Source organism: Stegostoma tigrinum, chromosome 13 (genome assembly GCF_030684315.1).
Source record: "Stegostoma tigrinum isolate sSteTig4 chromosome 13, sSteTig4.hap1, whole genome shotgun sequence".
Lineage (NCBI taxonomy): Eukaryota > Metazoa > Chordata > Chondrichthyes > Orectolobiformes > Stegostomatidae > Stegostoma > Stegostoma tigrinum.
The window spans coordinates 77016392-77030877 of record NC_081366.1 but is presented as its reverse complement, the minus strand read 5'-3'; the positions used below and the strand labels follow the sequence as shown (position 1 = coordinate 77030877).

The 14486-nt window shown below is 38.4% G+C and overlaps 1 protein-coding gene and 1 gene segment (V, D, J or C); one reads left to right on the top strand and one right to left on the bottom strand.

The window, feature by feature from the left end:
- The window catches only part of LOC125458374 (matrin-3-like), an 88356-nt gene that overhangs the window by 51874 nt on the left and 21996 nt on the right, over positions 1-14486 (top strand). For both annotated transcript variants that reach the window (XM_048543616.2, XM_048543615.1), the window contains exons 3-8: positions 1582-1643; positions 1985-2023; positions 3323-3438; positions 8767-8840; positions 9777-9914; positions 11195-11326. In XM_048543616.2, coding sequence (XP_048399573.1) covers positions 1582-1643; positions 1985-2023; positions 3323-3438; positions 8767-8840; positions 9777-9914; positions 11195-11326 — 561 coding nt within the window. The remainder of the gene's footprint in view (positions 1-1581; positions 1644-1984; positions 2024-3322; positions 3439-8766; positions 8841-9776; positions 9915-11194; positions 11327-14486) is intronic.
- Positions 13668-14486, bottom strand: part of LOC125458375 (immunoglobulin heavy constant gamma 2-like) — a 40367-nt gene continuing 39548 nt past the window's right edge. The window contains 1 exon segment of the C gene segment in view: positions 13668-14112. Coding sequence covers positions 14077-14112 — 36 coding nt within the window.

Here is a 14486-nt window from a genome sequence, read left to right as displayed (position 1 = left end):
GTAGGCAGGTATTTTTTCCGACCAGAGATCAAGACTCAGGAGACGGGCAAGATTCGGACAAGTGGAAGATGTTTATTCAAGCAAAAACCGGTTCATGCAGGGAGAGGGCCAGAAGTTTAATGGCTATATTCCTGCGTGCCTTTCTCAGGCTTGTTTATCTTTAAGGATAGCTCGAATTCTGTTAATGTTGCCTTTTATCATAGTCAGTTACTCCTTTTGTTTTCTCACTGACCCAATTACATAATGTAAAAATAAAAAGTTCATTAGTTTTAACTAAGTGCTATAAAGTTAACTTCTGTTATGAAGCTAATTATAAGTGTAACATTACAACTACTTCTATTGTCAGCATTATGGGTCGTGAGCGATCTGTTTTGTTTAGGGCATAAGAACAGGCATCTCTGAAGGCTAGTTAACTGTCACATCTAAGCTTAAATGTTTTTTAAGGCTTGTATTATACTCTAGTTGTGTATTGAAATCATCTTCTATGATTAAGGGCATTTTTAGCTAGAAACTGTTATTGCTGGCAGCTTCAAAGAGGCTATTTACTGTGAAATAACTTGAGCTGTTATCCTTGCAGTTGTTTGAGGACTTAATCTAGCACCTCATATTATTCATTTACTGGGACAATCATCCTTTCATTAATAAGGCTAGAGCTGATTATTTATCTACCCTAAGGCATCCTTTTATCAGAACTATTTCGATTGGGAACATACAGCATTCTTTTAATGACCTCCTAGCAGTTCTGTTCAAAGGTACCATTGTATTTGACTGTGTGAGCAGGCTGCTTAGTTTTGCTTCGCATCTGTCTGCCATCTTGTAAGCAGGCATGGGCTGCTTCGTGTAGTCAGGCACAAGTTACCTTACATAGCCAGGTACAGGTTACTCCTACAAATGTCCAGCCATCTTCAGTTGCATTATCAATGACCTTCCTTCCATCATAATGGTAGAGGTAGGGATGTTCGCTGATGACTGCAGAATATTTAACAACTCTTTTTAAATGCTGAAACAGAAGTGCAGAAAAACTTGGACAGCAAGTTTATAACAGCATTGTGGGTGTGCCTACCCCAAATTGACTGCAGCAGTTCAAGAAGACAGCTCACCATTGTCTTCTCAAGGCCAACTAGAGATGGTCAATAAATGTTGGCCCTGGCAGTGAAACACAAATCCCCTGAACGAATTTAAAATATATGTAATCAAAGAACAAATAGGTGTGTTCATTTAATGTTCACTTGTTCTGATTAGCAAACAGCTTTGAAAGTGGCCACCAAATATTTTGTAAATCTGTAGAAAACTAAATTTCTAAAGGTCTTGACATATCTTATTTATCAATAAAATAATTAACTTGTCCTTTTGGCAATATCTAAAGAATATTTCAGATGTGAGAAATATGGCTGAAGATGAATTTGCATTTCTATTTACAGTGAAAAGTATATTCCAAATAATTGTAATAATCTGTCTTTTGATATTCTATAGTTGTATTCGCTCTATGAAGTCTTCAAGCTTGTCAGTTGCTACTTCATGTAGTTTGCAGATTGGATTTTTCAGTTGGTGTAGTTATTAATATTCTTTTCCTCTTTCTAGGATTGGAACCAACACAACAATAGTACGACTCACCGACGACTTTGTGACCTTCTTGTGGAAATGTATGGAGATTTTTACTTGCAAATCATGTTGTGTAGTCTGCTTTTACTGACTTAAATGCTATAATCATCACATTGTTGGTAATTATAGCAATTCCATCTACTTTCTTCCAGAAATCTGTAATGAGTATTTTGTCGGGGAAGATGAGTTAGTTGTAAACATTTTACCTGATGACTTTAACGCCTTGCACTGTGCTTTGATTCCTCTTCCTGCACCTGATTGCTCTTGCATGTGATATAAACTTAATTGTTTTGAAATGTCTTCTGTTCATTGATAAAACTGTCAATTTTTAGTAAATTAAATAATTGGGATTTGTGATGAATTGTAATGTCCACTTTTCCAGATATCCAGAATGGAATCCGGATGCCTTCCCACCACAAATGTAAGTGTTCAGTCCATGACTTCACAGCCGTTGTTCAAAAATATGAGTTAGTCCAGTTCTGTATTATGAGCCTTCTGTCAGTCTGGTAAGTTTCAGATGAGATAGCTTAATGTGCTACAGTTGGCCTCATGGATAACTATTTTCGTATGTTGATGAGAGAATTTCTCACAAAAGTGTCAAAGGTTCACTGTCATCGAAGAGTGCTGTCAATATAAAGTGTGATGGTTGGGTCACACTTAATGTACGATTGGCAGTGTATGTTTTAATAACCACTAGAAATGGGCTGCTGGGTACTCCTTGGTTCAAATGGGTTGCAAAAATACGAGTGCTGCATTATTGACATATCCCGAGCCCAAGATCATCAGCCTGATTTTACATGTTGATCCCTTGCACATTTCCTAATTGTCACTAGATAAATAACGCCAGATAAACTCCCTAGGAATCTACAATGTTGCTTTTTCATCCTGTATTTGTAAATAGTAGAACCATTGCCAAGGACAATCCCCATTGTATTTATGTCAGGATAGTGCAACATTTTATCCAGGTAACCCCAAAAATGTTTGGAGAAAGTTTTTTTTATTGAATAACATTTGTCGAATAAAATTAATTGAAATTCACTTGTTTAAAACTATGGACCTAACATGAATGAGCATATGTTTTTGTTTTATTTTGGGACACTAAACTTAACAGGACAGATGTTGACAGTGAAAGTGTAATTTCCCTACTATGCAGCATTAATGTCACAGTCATAACATAATGCATTTTATGTGTAACCAATGTGCATGATCTCTTGTTAAATTTGGGATTAAGCATACTTCTGTCAATCAAAACCCTGGAAGCCCTTTTTGAAACTGTTATTCTCTTTGCAGAATTTTTTTTAAGAATAGAGATTCCTTTTAAAATCCAAACAAGACCAATTATTACCAGTTTATTCATTTTGTTGCAAAGTTTTTGACCTCAGCATCAACTTTTGAGTAAATAATTTTTGTGTTTAATATCTTGCTGCCTGATATCAGTCAGCTTCTCATGTTCATTTCTCTAGACAAGTTAAATGACTTTAATGAAAGCTGAATTATGTTATATCATCTTGACCCGTGCTTTTTGAATGAGCCACTATCCATTGCTCCACTTCATAAGAAAGCTCAGATAATTTGCATAAAAGCAAGATCTATTCAGTTTTCTCATTTTCATTTAACTTTTTTGCAGTGGAAGTAATGTTAGGACAACGCTGATTTCATACTACTACATTTCTGATATTGCATATGTGAACTTTGCTTAAAGATATTTTATTGCTTCCAGGGGCGATCCTCTGGTTTTACAGTCAACAAACCTGGCTCCAGGGATTCTGGGTCCCCCACCATCTGGATCCTTTCTTGCATCGAACAGAGGCATGGGAGGGATGGAATCCCATGGGGGTAATGAACATCAACTGCCTTATTACATTTTAAGCGTGCAGGATAAAATGTAATTTTTGACATCATGCTCAGTGTTGAAACCTTTTGCTCTGTTAGTAATTTATTCTAAATACTCTATTTCTTATATTTTATCTCAGCCTTGAAACTTTATTTGAACGATAAAGCCTATGATAAAATTACACAAGGCACCAGATTTATGCTTTTACCTGTGAATGTAGCACATTTGAGATGGTAGTTTAGTCATTGGGGCCATGATTGATTTTTGCTTCATGTGCCTTTTCTTTCAACTAAATACCTTCCTTAACTTGCTTGGTTACGTATGGTTGGTTTATCCCTCTCTTATAATCTTCCCTCCTCACTGGGATATAGTTTTGCTGAGAACAGTGAATTGCCTCCTTAAATATCTGCCACTGCTCGCCTACTATCTGCTGCTAATCTACCTGGTCAGTCTACTTTAGCCAACTTTATCCTCATTTCTTTGTAATTCTCTTTTTATTTAGGTTAAACAAAATTTTTCCCAATCCAAGTTTCTCAATTACAAACTAAATATTAAATTCACTTATCTTATTGTCATTATTTTGTGGGGGATCTTTTTCTGTGAGGTCATGTATTAAAACTGCCGCAATATCCAAGCCAAATCTAACTGGTCTGATACCTGATTGGCTCCATGACACTTTGCTCTGGAAAAGCCTATTAATTTATTGACATGGCTACCCTTTCCAACTTGATTATACCAATCGCCATGAAGATTAATGTCATCCATAATTAGTGCTGTTATCTCTTTACATGCTGTATTACTTGTTGACTTGTATTGTTTGCTAGTGTGGCTATTGAGTGGGGGTGTAAATGTCACTTCTACCAAAGTCGTCTTTCCCTTGCTGTTTTTGCCTCCACCCAAATAGACACTACATCATCCAAGCTTAGATCATCTCTCAACTGTCCTAATTTCATCTTTTAACAGTGCCATCCCTCCTGCCCCTTTCTGAAAGATCAAGTTTCCATAAGTGGAATTTATATGGATTTGCACCATCAGCTTATTTATCTTATTGCACATGCTTTGTGCATTGCGATACAAAACCTTTAGACTTGCTTTCTTGCCATTTTTAACTGTCCTGATTTTTCTTTGTACTGTAGCAGATGCTCAAGGGGATATTTAGTTCTTCCTAATTTAAAATATATTCTAGAGAGATAGAAAGTTTGTAAAAGGGGTTTTTAAAAAAAATCCATGGCTAAGCAAAGAAGTTAAAGATCACATAAAGACAAAAACAAAGACATGCCATATTGTAATGGCCGGTGTCAGGCTGGAAGATCATCAAAGGCTAACAAAAATTAATAAAGAGACCAACGGTAAATGATATAAAACCAGCACAAAATATAAAAGTGATTGGTGAAATCTGTAAGTATATGAAAGAGAAGAGAGCAGCTGAAGTGAGCATTGGATGAGACTGGGGAGTTAATAATGAGACACACAAATGACAGGCACTAAATCAGTATTTTGTCCTAGTTTTCACAATGGAGGCATGAATTCCAATCCAATAGTAATGGATAAAGCATAGAATCTAGAAAAGAAGAAATTGAGAACAATTCTCATCACTAGCAGGAAAAGCATTGAGTATTTCGGATTAAAGGCAGACAAGTCCCCAGGCCTGATGGCCTGTATCCTTGGGTCTTAAAGGAAGTGATATTAAAGATCTATCGGTCATAGTATTCAAAAATTCCCTGGATGTCAGACAGGTTCCTGTGGATTGGAAAAATGCAAATATAATACCCTCATTCAAAAAGAAAGAGAGGCAGAAAGTAGGCAATGTAGACTAATTAGATTAATGTGTTGTTGGGAAATTGTTAGAAACCATTATTAAGCAAGAAATAACAGGGCATTCGGAAAGTTAAAAAGCAATCTGCCAGAGACAGAATGGTTCTTTTGAAGGGTAAATCATGTTTGGTTAATTTGCTAGCGTTCTGTGAAGATATAAGAAGCAAAGTAGATAATATGTATCCTGTAAATGTATTGCATCTGGACTTCCAGATGGCATCTGATGGGGTGCTGCACACGAAGTTAGTACACCCGCTAAAATCACGTAGGGTTAGGGGTAATTTATTAGCCTGGGTATGGGATTGCTAAGCAACATCCAGCGATGTCCAGCATTTTAGGTACCAGTGTTCAGCCAATTTGATTCACTCCATGAGATATCAAGAAATGTTTGGAGATATTGAAAACTGCATAGACTATGGACCCTGACAACATTCCAGCAATAGTACTGAAGACTTGTGCTCTAGAATCTGCTGCTCCCCTAGCCATGTTTTTCCAGTACTGTCGCAACAGTGGCATTTACCTGATAATGTGGAAAATTTTGCCCAAGTATTTTCTGTACCTAAAAAGCAGGACAAATCCAACCTGGCCAGTTGCCGCCCAATCAGCCTACTCTTGATCATCAGTACAGAGATAGAAGGTATCATCGATAATTCTGGCAAATAACACCTGCTCAGTGATGCCCAGTTCGGGTTCCACCAGGGCCACTCAGCTCCTGGCCTCATTATAGCCTGGGTTTAAACATGGACAAAAGAGCTGAATTCCAGAGGTGAGGTGAAAATGACAGCCTTGATGTCGAGGGCTATGTTCGACAAAAGTGCAGCATCAATGAGCCCTAGAAAAACTGGAATTGATGAGTATTGGGGCAAACTCTCCGTTGGTTGGAGTCATACGTGGCCTGAGGAATATGGCTGTGGTTGTTGGAGGTCAGTCGTCTCAGCACCAGAATAACTCCGCGAGAGTTCCTCAGGGTAGTACCCTAGGCCCAGCTATCTTCAGCTGCTTCATCAATGACCTTTCCTCCTTCATAAAGTCAAGTGGAGATGCCCACACTTGATGCAGTATGATAAGCCCTGTTCGCGTCTTCTCAGATACTGAAGCAGTTCATGTTCAAATGCAACAAGACCCAACTTGGGCTGACAAGTGGAGACAAGTAATTTTCACTCCACACAAATGTCCGGTTTTGATCAGCATCATAAGAGACTATCCATCTACCTCTCCCTGATACTCAATGGTGCTACTATCATTGCAGCCCCCACCATCAGCATCTTTGAGGTTGCTGTTAACCATTCAGACTCAACTGGATATGCCATATAAACACAGTGGGTACAAGAGTAGACCAGAGGCTAGGAGTACTGCAGTGAGTAACTCACCTCCTGACTATAAGATAATCATTAAACATGAACCTGCATTGCAGCTTTTCTATCAACCAATAACCTGGGCAACTGATAAAATTACTTCAACAAATGAAATAGAGTCATGAAAGTAGTAACATTGGTTTTAATTTCGCAAATCTCCCTTGATTTGGGAATGGTCCTATTAGATTAGAAGGTAATAAATATTATTCCTCTAGTCAAAAATCGAGGGAGACAGAAAACGGAGCTGCAGACCAGTTTGCTTACAACCTGCTTAAGGAAGATTTTAGAAGCTAATATTAAATGAATTATAGCCAGACACTTTTAACATTGAGTTCTGAGGAAGGATCACTGGACCTGAAACGTTAACTGATTTTTTTTCTTCACGGATGCTGCCAGACCTGCTGAGCTTTTCCAGCAGCTTCTTTTTTAGTTCCTGTTTTATGGCATCCACAGTCCTTTCGGTTTAACATAGTCAAGCAGAGTCTACACGTTTTTGTAAAAACCCTTTTTTGAGGTTTTCCTGATTGTGGTAATTACACTTTTTTTTCGGACTATTATGTTTATGGAGGTGGAGAGTTTTATAAATGGGTTAGAGTGTTAACTGACTGAGTTACATTACAGTGGTTTATAAATGTTTAGTTGTGTTTAGAAGTTATTTATTTGTAATAAATGGCAATTCTCGTTAAATATAGAAACCTATTCTCTACTTTCTGTTACCCTGGGTCTAAAAGTCTCAAATTCTATGTACTTGTCGAACTTTTTTGACTTTTGTGATGAGCCTGGGAACAGCAGGGCTTGATTTTCAGTGAGCTACTCCAGTGAGACTTAACAGCTCTGTGATAAGGAAACGACATTTAACCAGTCTTTCAGTGTTTCTGATTACTAGAGGCATGCGTGGGTTATTCAACCCTTCAAACCTGCTCTGCCATTCACTTATCATACCTGATCCTTGTCTCATTTCTGTGTACCCACTTCCTACCCATACCCTTGATGTCTTTAAAATCTTTTTTAAATAAAAATTTCTCATGAATATATTCAGTGACGTGGCCTCTGCAGCCTTCTGTGGTAGAGAATTCAACATGTTTACGACCCTTTGGCTGAAGAAATCTTCCCTCCTCTCAGTTCTAGGTGGTGACCTTTTGGTTCTGAACTCATGACCAAAGAAAAATCGTCCCTAAATCCAGTCCGCCCACCTTTTTTAGAATTTTATATATTTCAGTAAATACCCCTCTCATCCTTCTAAACACGGAAAACCAATCTCATCATAGAAAGACGGCATGGTGGCTCACTGGTTAGCACTGTTGCTCCAGGGACCCGGTTGAGTTCCACCCTCGGGGTGACTGTGGAGTTTACACTTGCTCCCCATGTCTGCGTGGGTTTTCTCCAGGTGCTCCGGTTTCCTCCCGCAGTCCAAAGATGTGCAGGCTAGATGGTTTGGCCGTGCCAAATTGCCCGTAGTGTTCAGAGATGTGTAGCATAGCTGGGTTATAAGGGGATGGGTCTGTGTGGGATGCTTCAAGGGTCGGTGTGGACTTGTTGGGCTGAAGGGCCTGTTTCCACTCTGTAGGGAGTCTGTGCTGAAAAGAACTGTGTGTGCTGAAAGTCGGAAACAAAAGCCAAAATTACCGGGCAAGCTCAGCAGGTTTGGCAGCATCTGTGGAGAGAAATCAGTTAACATTTAGGTCCAGTGACCCTTCCTCAGAACTTAGATGTCGATAGATTGTTATTAAGGGGATGGAAGATCATACATGTAATTGGGAATGTGGATTTGAGGTTACAATCAGACCGGTCATGATATTAGTGAGTGGCAGAACATGCTTGAGGGGCTGAATGGTCTGCTCCTGCTGTTTGGTATTTTTGTGTTTGAAATATTGGGAAAATGTTATGATTTGTTGAGATTCCTTATAAAATTGTTTCCTGATGCTGTGAGGTCAGTTTGAGAAGGATCGATGTTATAGACAGCACAGCCATTAGTTATATCCAATAAGAAATGTTTACATCACAGAGTGTGAATCATGCAGGAGGCCATTTACGTTCCAGTTGATGGCATCATGTCAGGTTCATAATGCAAGTAAATATAAAAGAAGGTGAGGAAAGTTGAGAGGATGCAATTGCAAGATGTTTTTATAGTGACATTGCTTAATTATTTCTGTTTTTTAGGATCAGGTCGCAAAGGCCCTACAGATAACAAACAAGGAAACAACACTCAGAGGCTGCAGAAGCCAGCCAGAATGGTTGGTTTTTCATACTCTTACAGGTTTTTGCATAGAAGATTCTCTTGTAGAATAAAGTCTAGTTTTGAAGGCTTGATAAATCATAATGAGAAATGAATAAAAGAGTAGTATTTTACTATCTTTCACTGATCTAAATCATGGGTGCAGTAGTAGTGGCCATTATAAGTTATACTGGAATTTTGATTCAGTGTCTTATACTCTACGTGGTAAGCTTCTGACCTCAGAATATGCTTGTGTTCAAAACACTAAACATATGCCTAGAAAAAAGGTCAGTTGTGAATCACTGAGTTATTCTTCCGAAACTACTTGTGCATAACCGTAGGACAGGATTAACAGATGTGACATGGCTTTCTCATGCTCGGTCTCCACAACATTGTACCTGGAGTAGCAGTTAGTGTACCCTGAGAAGGTAAATTATGTATAGATCAAAGAATACTTGAGGAGGTTGGGATGTAGTGGTCATACTGCTGGACTAGTAATCCGGAACCCAAGGCTAAAAAAAGTTGGGATTTAATCACGCCATGGCAAGTGGTGATATTAAATTAAAATTTAAAGAAAACTGGAACAAAATTGAGCTAGCCCAGTGGCAATGTTTGACCACGTTCAATTGTCAAAACTCACCGTGATTCACTGATGTTATTTCGGGATGGAAATTTGCCACCGTTACCATCTTGTCTATGTCCACAACAATGTAGCTGACTCCTGAGAAATCAGTCTAAGCTACACGCAGGCCAAGCCAATAACGCCTGTATCTCATGAACTTCTTTTGTTTAGCATCAGCGTTCTACAGGATCACTCTTCCACACTGGTGAAAACATTGGATATTTTAGCTGGACTTGGGCAGATTCTTTCAAGAGGGAAAGATTTTTAAATTTTGCTTCATGAAAGGTTTGAGTAAGATAACTTTTACAGCTAAATCCTTTTCGTCTGACTTAGAATGCGAATGATGAGCCTGGACGAGTAGTTCACATTAGTGAGTTGCAGCGAGGTAGATGTACGAATCGTGATCTAATCAAGCTGGCTGAACCTTTTGGGAAGGTTACAAACTACTTGTTGATAAAGTCAAAGGGTGAGGTAAGCACAAAACATGGCTAGACTGTCATTCCCCAGCATTTTGTTAAAGCATGTGAGAATTTAACAATAAAAAAAGACAGCTTCTCTTAATAAGAAAATTTGTGAGTTATAATACAAAAATTATGAAATTTTAGTGATAATAAAAGGCTGTTCAGCTCATCAAAACTTAGACTTTAGATTCTCTTGTTTACCTAACCTATCACTTCAACTTTCTTTAACTATATACTTTCTCTTTTTTTCATCCTGATAATTCACTGGGTGGGCTAAACTTTTTTTTTGCCTTACCTTAGGCATTTAATACTTAGCAAATCTCAGAGAGTTTTTCTACTTTTTTTAGAAATTGATAGTGCAGTCCTGGTAATTTTGGGATTATTCTTCTTCTCTATATTTCATCTAGATAAATATATAAGCACGGCAGCCTAAATTATGCAGTGCTTAAAAGCACCTTAAATCACAGCACAGCCTGTGTAAACATTTCTATACTTTAATGTTTTTTTAATGTTGTTTCAGCATTAATGCTTTAAGAATTAACTGACATCTGATTCTCATTCAAGTGTATACCATATGGTGCATTAATAATGTCCCTACGCTGAGGTAGGAGGCCAGGGTTCAGATCCCACCTGCACTGGAAGCATGTCACAATATCCTTGGGCAGGTTGAAAATTAAAACAATATGTTGCAGTGGCTGTGTCCCCACCTCTGGACCAGGTGGCCTGGGTTCAAGTTCTGCATGCCCCATATAATAACATCTCTGAACAGGTTGATTAGCAGTGTCAAGGGTTGGTTCGTTACAATTCGGACCTGGTTGGAAAGGGGAGCGAATAGACTGGAGTTTGAACTGAACTATCAAATGCAAACAACCTGTGGCAGATGGATTGACTTCTGCATTTAGTGTATGGATGATAAGCAGCATAATATCCCATATAAATTTAGTCTCCTGTACTAATACCATTCAGTGGGTTAGGGGTTCTTGTGGCACAGTGGTAGTGTTGCTGACTTTGAGCCGGTAGGTCTGGGATCAAGTTCCATTTGCCATGGAGAGGTATCATAACATCTCTTAAACAGAATGTTTAAAATAATTTTTGTGGTTTTCTTTCATTGTGTATGGGTGTTATTTTTCCCCTTGCCCCATTGTAGAACCATTTGTTTGCCTTGAATATTTATTCAAATATTTTAATAATGTTTGGCTTTGAATGTTTATATTTGGAGCTGGTCATACAAAAATTACCAGGTGATTTTGAGAATCTGCTTGTATTCAGTATTTGTATTTTTAATTATAGGGATTTGTGGAATTGGCATATCCTGAAGCAACTCAAGCCATGGTGAAGTTTTACCAGATGAAACCTACGTTTATTGATGGCAATGCTGTCAGAGTGGAACTCTCCCAGAAATATAAAAAGCTGACTATAATGGTATTTTATTTATAACAGGATGTATGGGAGTTAATAGCTTTACTTATGTTTATGCAGGTGTACTTTCATGTAAGTACAGTCTTATTTGATTCAGAACCATAGATAATAAACATGCAAAAGAATTGCACAAGCATGTGAGCTAATAGCATCTCATTCCAGTCAGTCAAAATAATCGGTTTGAGCTTTAGTACAGTAAATCAAATATAAAGAAGTATGATTTGTATTCTCCAGTAACTGTTTGGGCCTAAATTTGTTATTTTAGATGCTTCATAAGGATATTTTCAGGTTCTGCGTGAAACCTAATTAGTGACAGTTCAACTTTCATGATATCACGTAAGGCCTCATGATGTTTCAGAACTGTGTAATTGCAATATCAACACAGTTTCAAATCCTGGAAGCTGTCTTATTGTAATGCACCTTTGGAATCTCACTGTCCAGGGCTTTCTTCCAACTTTATCTTGACTGATGACACTGCTGTAATCATTTGCTGCCAGCTCCAGGATCACTATTTCAATGGAGGTATAAAAGATCAGGTTTCCTGATCCACCTCTGATCACTGTCTTGGACATTGTACATCCTCCTCTTCTGTACATTGGGAGAAATTGCAACAATAATGCTGTGTTGTAATCGTGCCTTCATGTTTGTGAGCGATATGACCATTATTGGCAACAGTAATCCTCAATTGGCTCCTCTTTATTCAATGTACTGGAGTTGAATATCCCCCACCCAAACTTCCATAACTCCTGTTGTCATGCAGAGTGACATGTCTACTTGACGCCACCATCAACCTGGGGATCAGACAAGACAATGCTGTAGTAGACCAACATCACATTTTATATCCATCTACAGAATGGGTTAGAGATAATGGGAACTGCAGATGCTGGAGAATCCAAGATAACAAAGTGTGAAGCTGGATGAATACAGCTGATGAAGAGTCTAGGCCTGAAACATCAGCTTTTGTGCTGCCAAGATGCTGCTTGGCCTGCTGTGTTCATCCAGCTTCACACTTTGTTATACAGAATGGGTTAGTGTGATGATGTTCTTTGGATAAACCCAAGGCTGCTGACAACTGATGTAACCACATCTATTCAGCATTTTTCTTTGGCAAGGAGGTTTCCTTTTCCTATTGTGGACTGAGAGTACCATCCAAATATCACTTATACCTTGAAGAAGGAGCTGCAGGGAGTTGTCATCAAACCTTGGGGCCATCCTTGGTATGAAACCCATCCCAGTACTTGACCCTGTTTTCTTTGTTGCTCATAGAGAGAGAGAGAGATCCAAAGTTCTGATTTTTTACTGTTTCCCTAAACGTTTGATATTCATTAGGGGAATAGGTGTGCTGCTTTTAAATTTTCTTTCCTTCCTGATAAAGGTTTCAAAACTAGCAGAGCAGTTAGAACCAAGCACTCTTCCCTTGAAATAATTCACTGAAATTTAAATGCCACTTTGACCTCCAAATAGTTTTTGAAGCAGCTACCACCACCACCGTGTCAAAGATCCCTTTATAGTTCCTAAATGTGTGACTCACTTCATGTTCATGGACTTCGCTCTCTCCTCAGAGACCTTGGTCTGTTGACTGGGCATGCTGCCCATCTTCCTGAATGTAATTGGCTATTTTCCTGAGGAGCAGCATTAATTGGGCACTAAAACACATTGTTGACCATCTTTCAGAGTTGGGGATGGGAATTGCTGATCCACACACTTCTTGGTTGGACTCCCATCCACAGTCAGGGAGCATTAAATTCAGTCTGTGCTGTCTGTCAGAAAACAACTAGCAAAATGTAGAGAGAGGTATACAGTTAGGTTTTGAAATTGCTAGAAGCAAGTATCTTAAAAGTGACAAAATGGTTGTATACATTTTTTTAGTAATTGGATTCGGCAGTTACATTTTTAAGTCAAATTTGTTGTGGCTTAAAAATCAGAAGAGAATAGTCAGAAAAGCAAGTTGATCTCTGAATTGGCAAGTAGTCAGCATTTTAACAATTCTACCTATACTACTTCAAAAATGCTGATCTTGTGCTTGGATTCCATGAAATGAGGGATCTGTTTGGAAATGAATGCGATGACTCAGTCCCTTCAAAGCAAGTTAGGACCATTTGGTCTCTGGAAAGATAATTTTGTGCTGCTGTTCCTTAGCCTGATGGTATTGTCATAATGACTCATGTATCCCCTGAACGTATTGGGAAAGTGAGCTGAACCAACCTAGCATGCAGTTAAATAATGAAATTATTGTAATGACCAAAGGCTTATCCAATGTGGTCTGAGAACTGTAAGTTAGTAACGTTCATTTGACTAGCCCTCTTTAATTACTAATGACTAATAAGCAAACCATCAGTTGAGATTTTTCTTAAACAAGTTAAAGGTTAGTTTATTGCATGTGACATTTCCTTATGAATAAAGAAAGTTATTAAGAAGAACTTAGAAACATCAAGAATTAAATAAATACACCCAAGACAAAAGATGAGTCCCACTGCTGATTCTTTGGGTTCCGTTGCTTCAGTTCATTGGTGCTGAAGTGAAGAGATTGACACTTGAAGTCAGATCCAGTAGCTGTGATATCTTCTGTAGTTCGATAGTTGATGATTTGCTGTGAAGTTGGACAAGCAAGACAACAGGTTTTGGGAGACGTGAGACTCCTGGCTTCTGGCCCTGAAGGTGTGGCACTTTTAACTGTTCAATCAGTTGATAGCAGTCCATTATACGTTTCAAGATGTCTCTTTCTGTCTGTTCCTCATCTGTCAAAACTCTGCTCAGACAGTGTTTCTTGATGCTTCTTCCTTGGAGGTCTGAATCGTAAATTAGCTGTATGGTCAGTTTTATATAGTTTCAGCTAGTAAGATACTTATTACAGACTGTTATTACTATTACTATTACTTTGTAGCTGAGAGTACTGATTCACCCACGTATTAGGGCAAGACTGGTCTTTTAGCTGAATTGATCATTTTTTGAAATATTGTAGTTACCCAGTAGAATGGCTCCCACTTTCATGTTTGTTGAAGTAGAAACAACTTTTGTTACTTACAAAGGATCCATTGTGCTGCACAAGACTAGATAACTATTTAACTATTTCCCTTTGCAATTTGAGGTACAGCTGGCACAGTTTGGTAGGCTTTGAAAGTTGACTTTAACAACCTGGTCAGGTGTGGCCTCCATCTTAAAG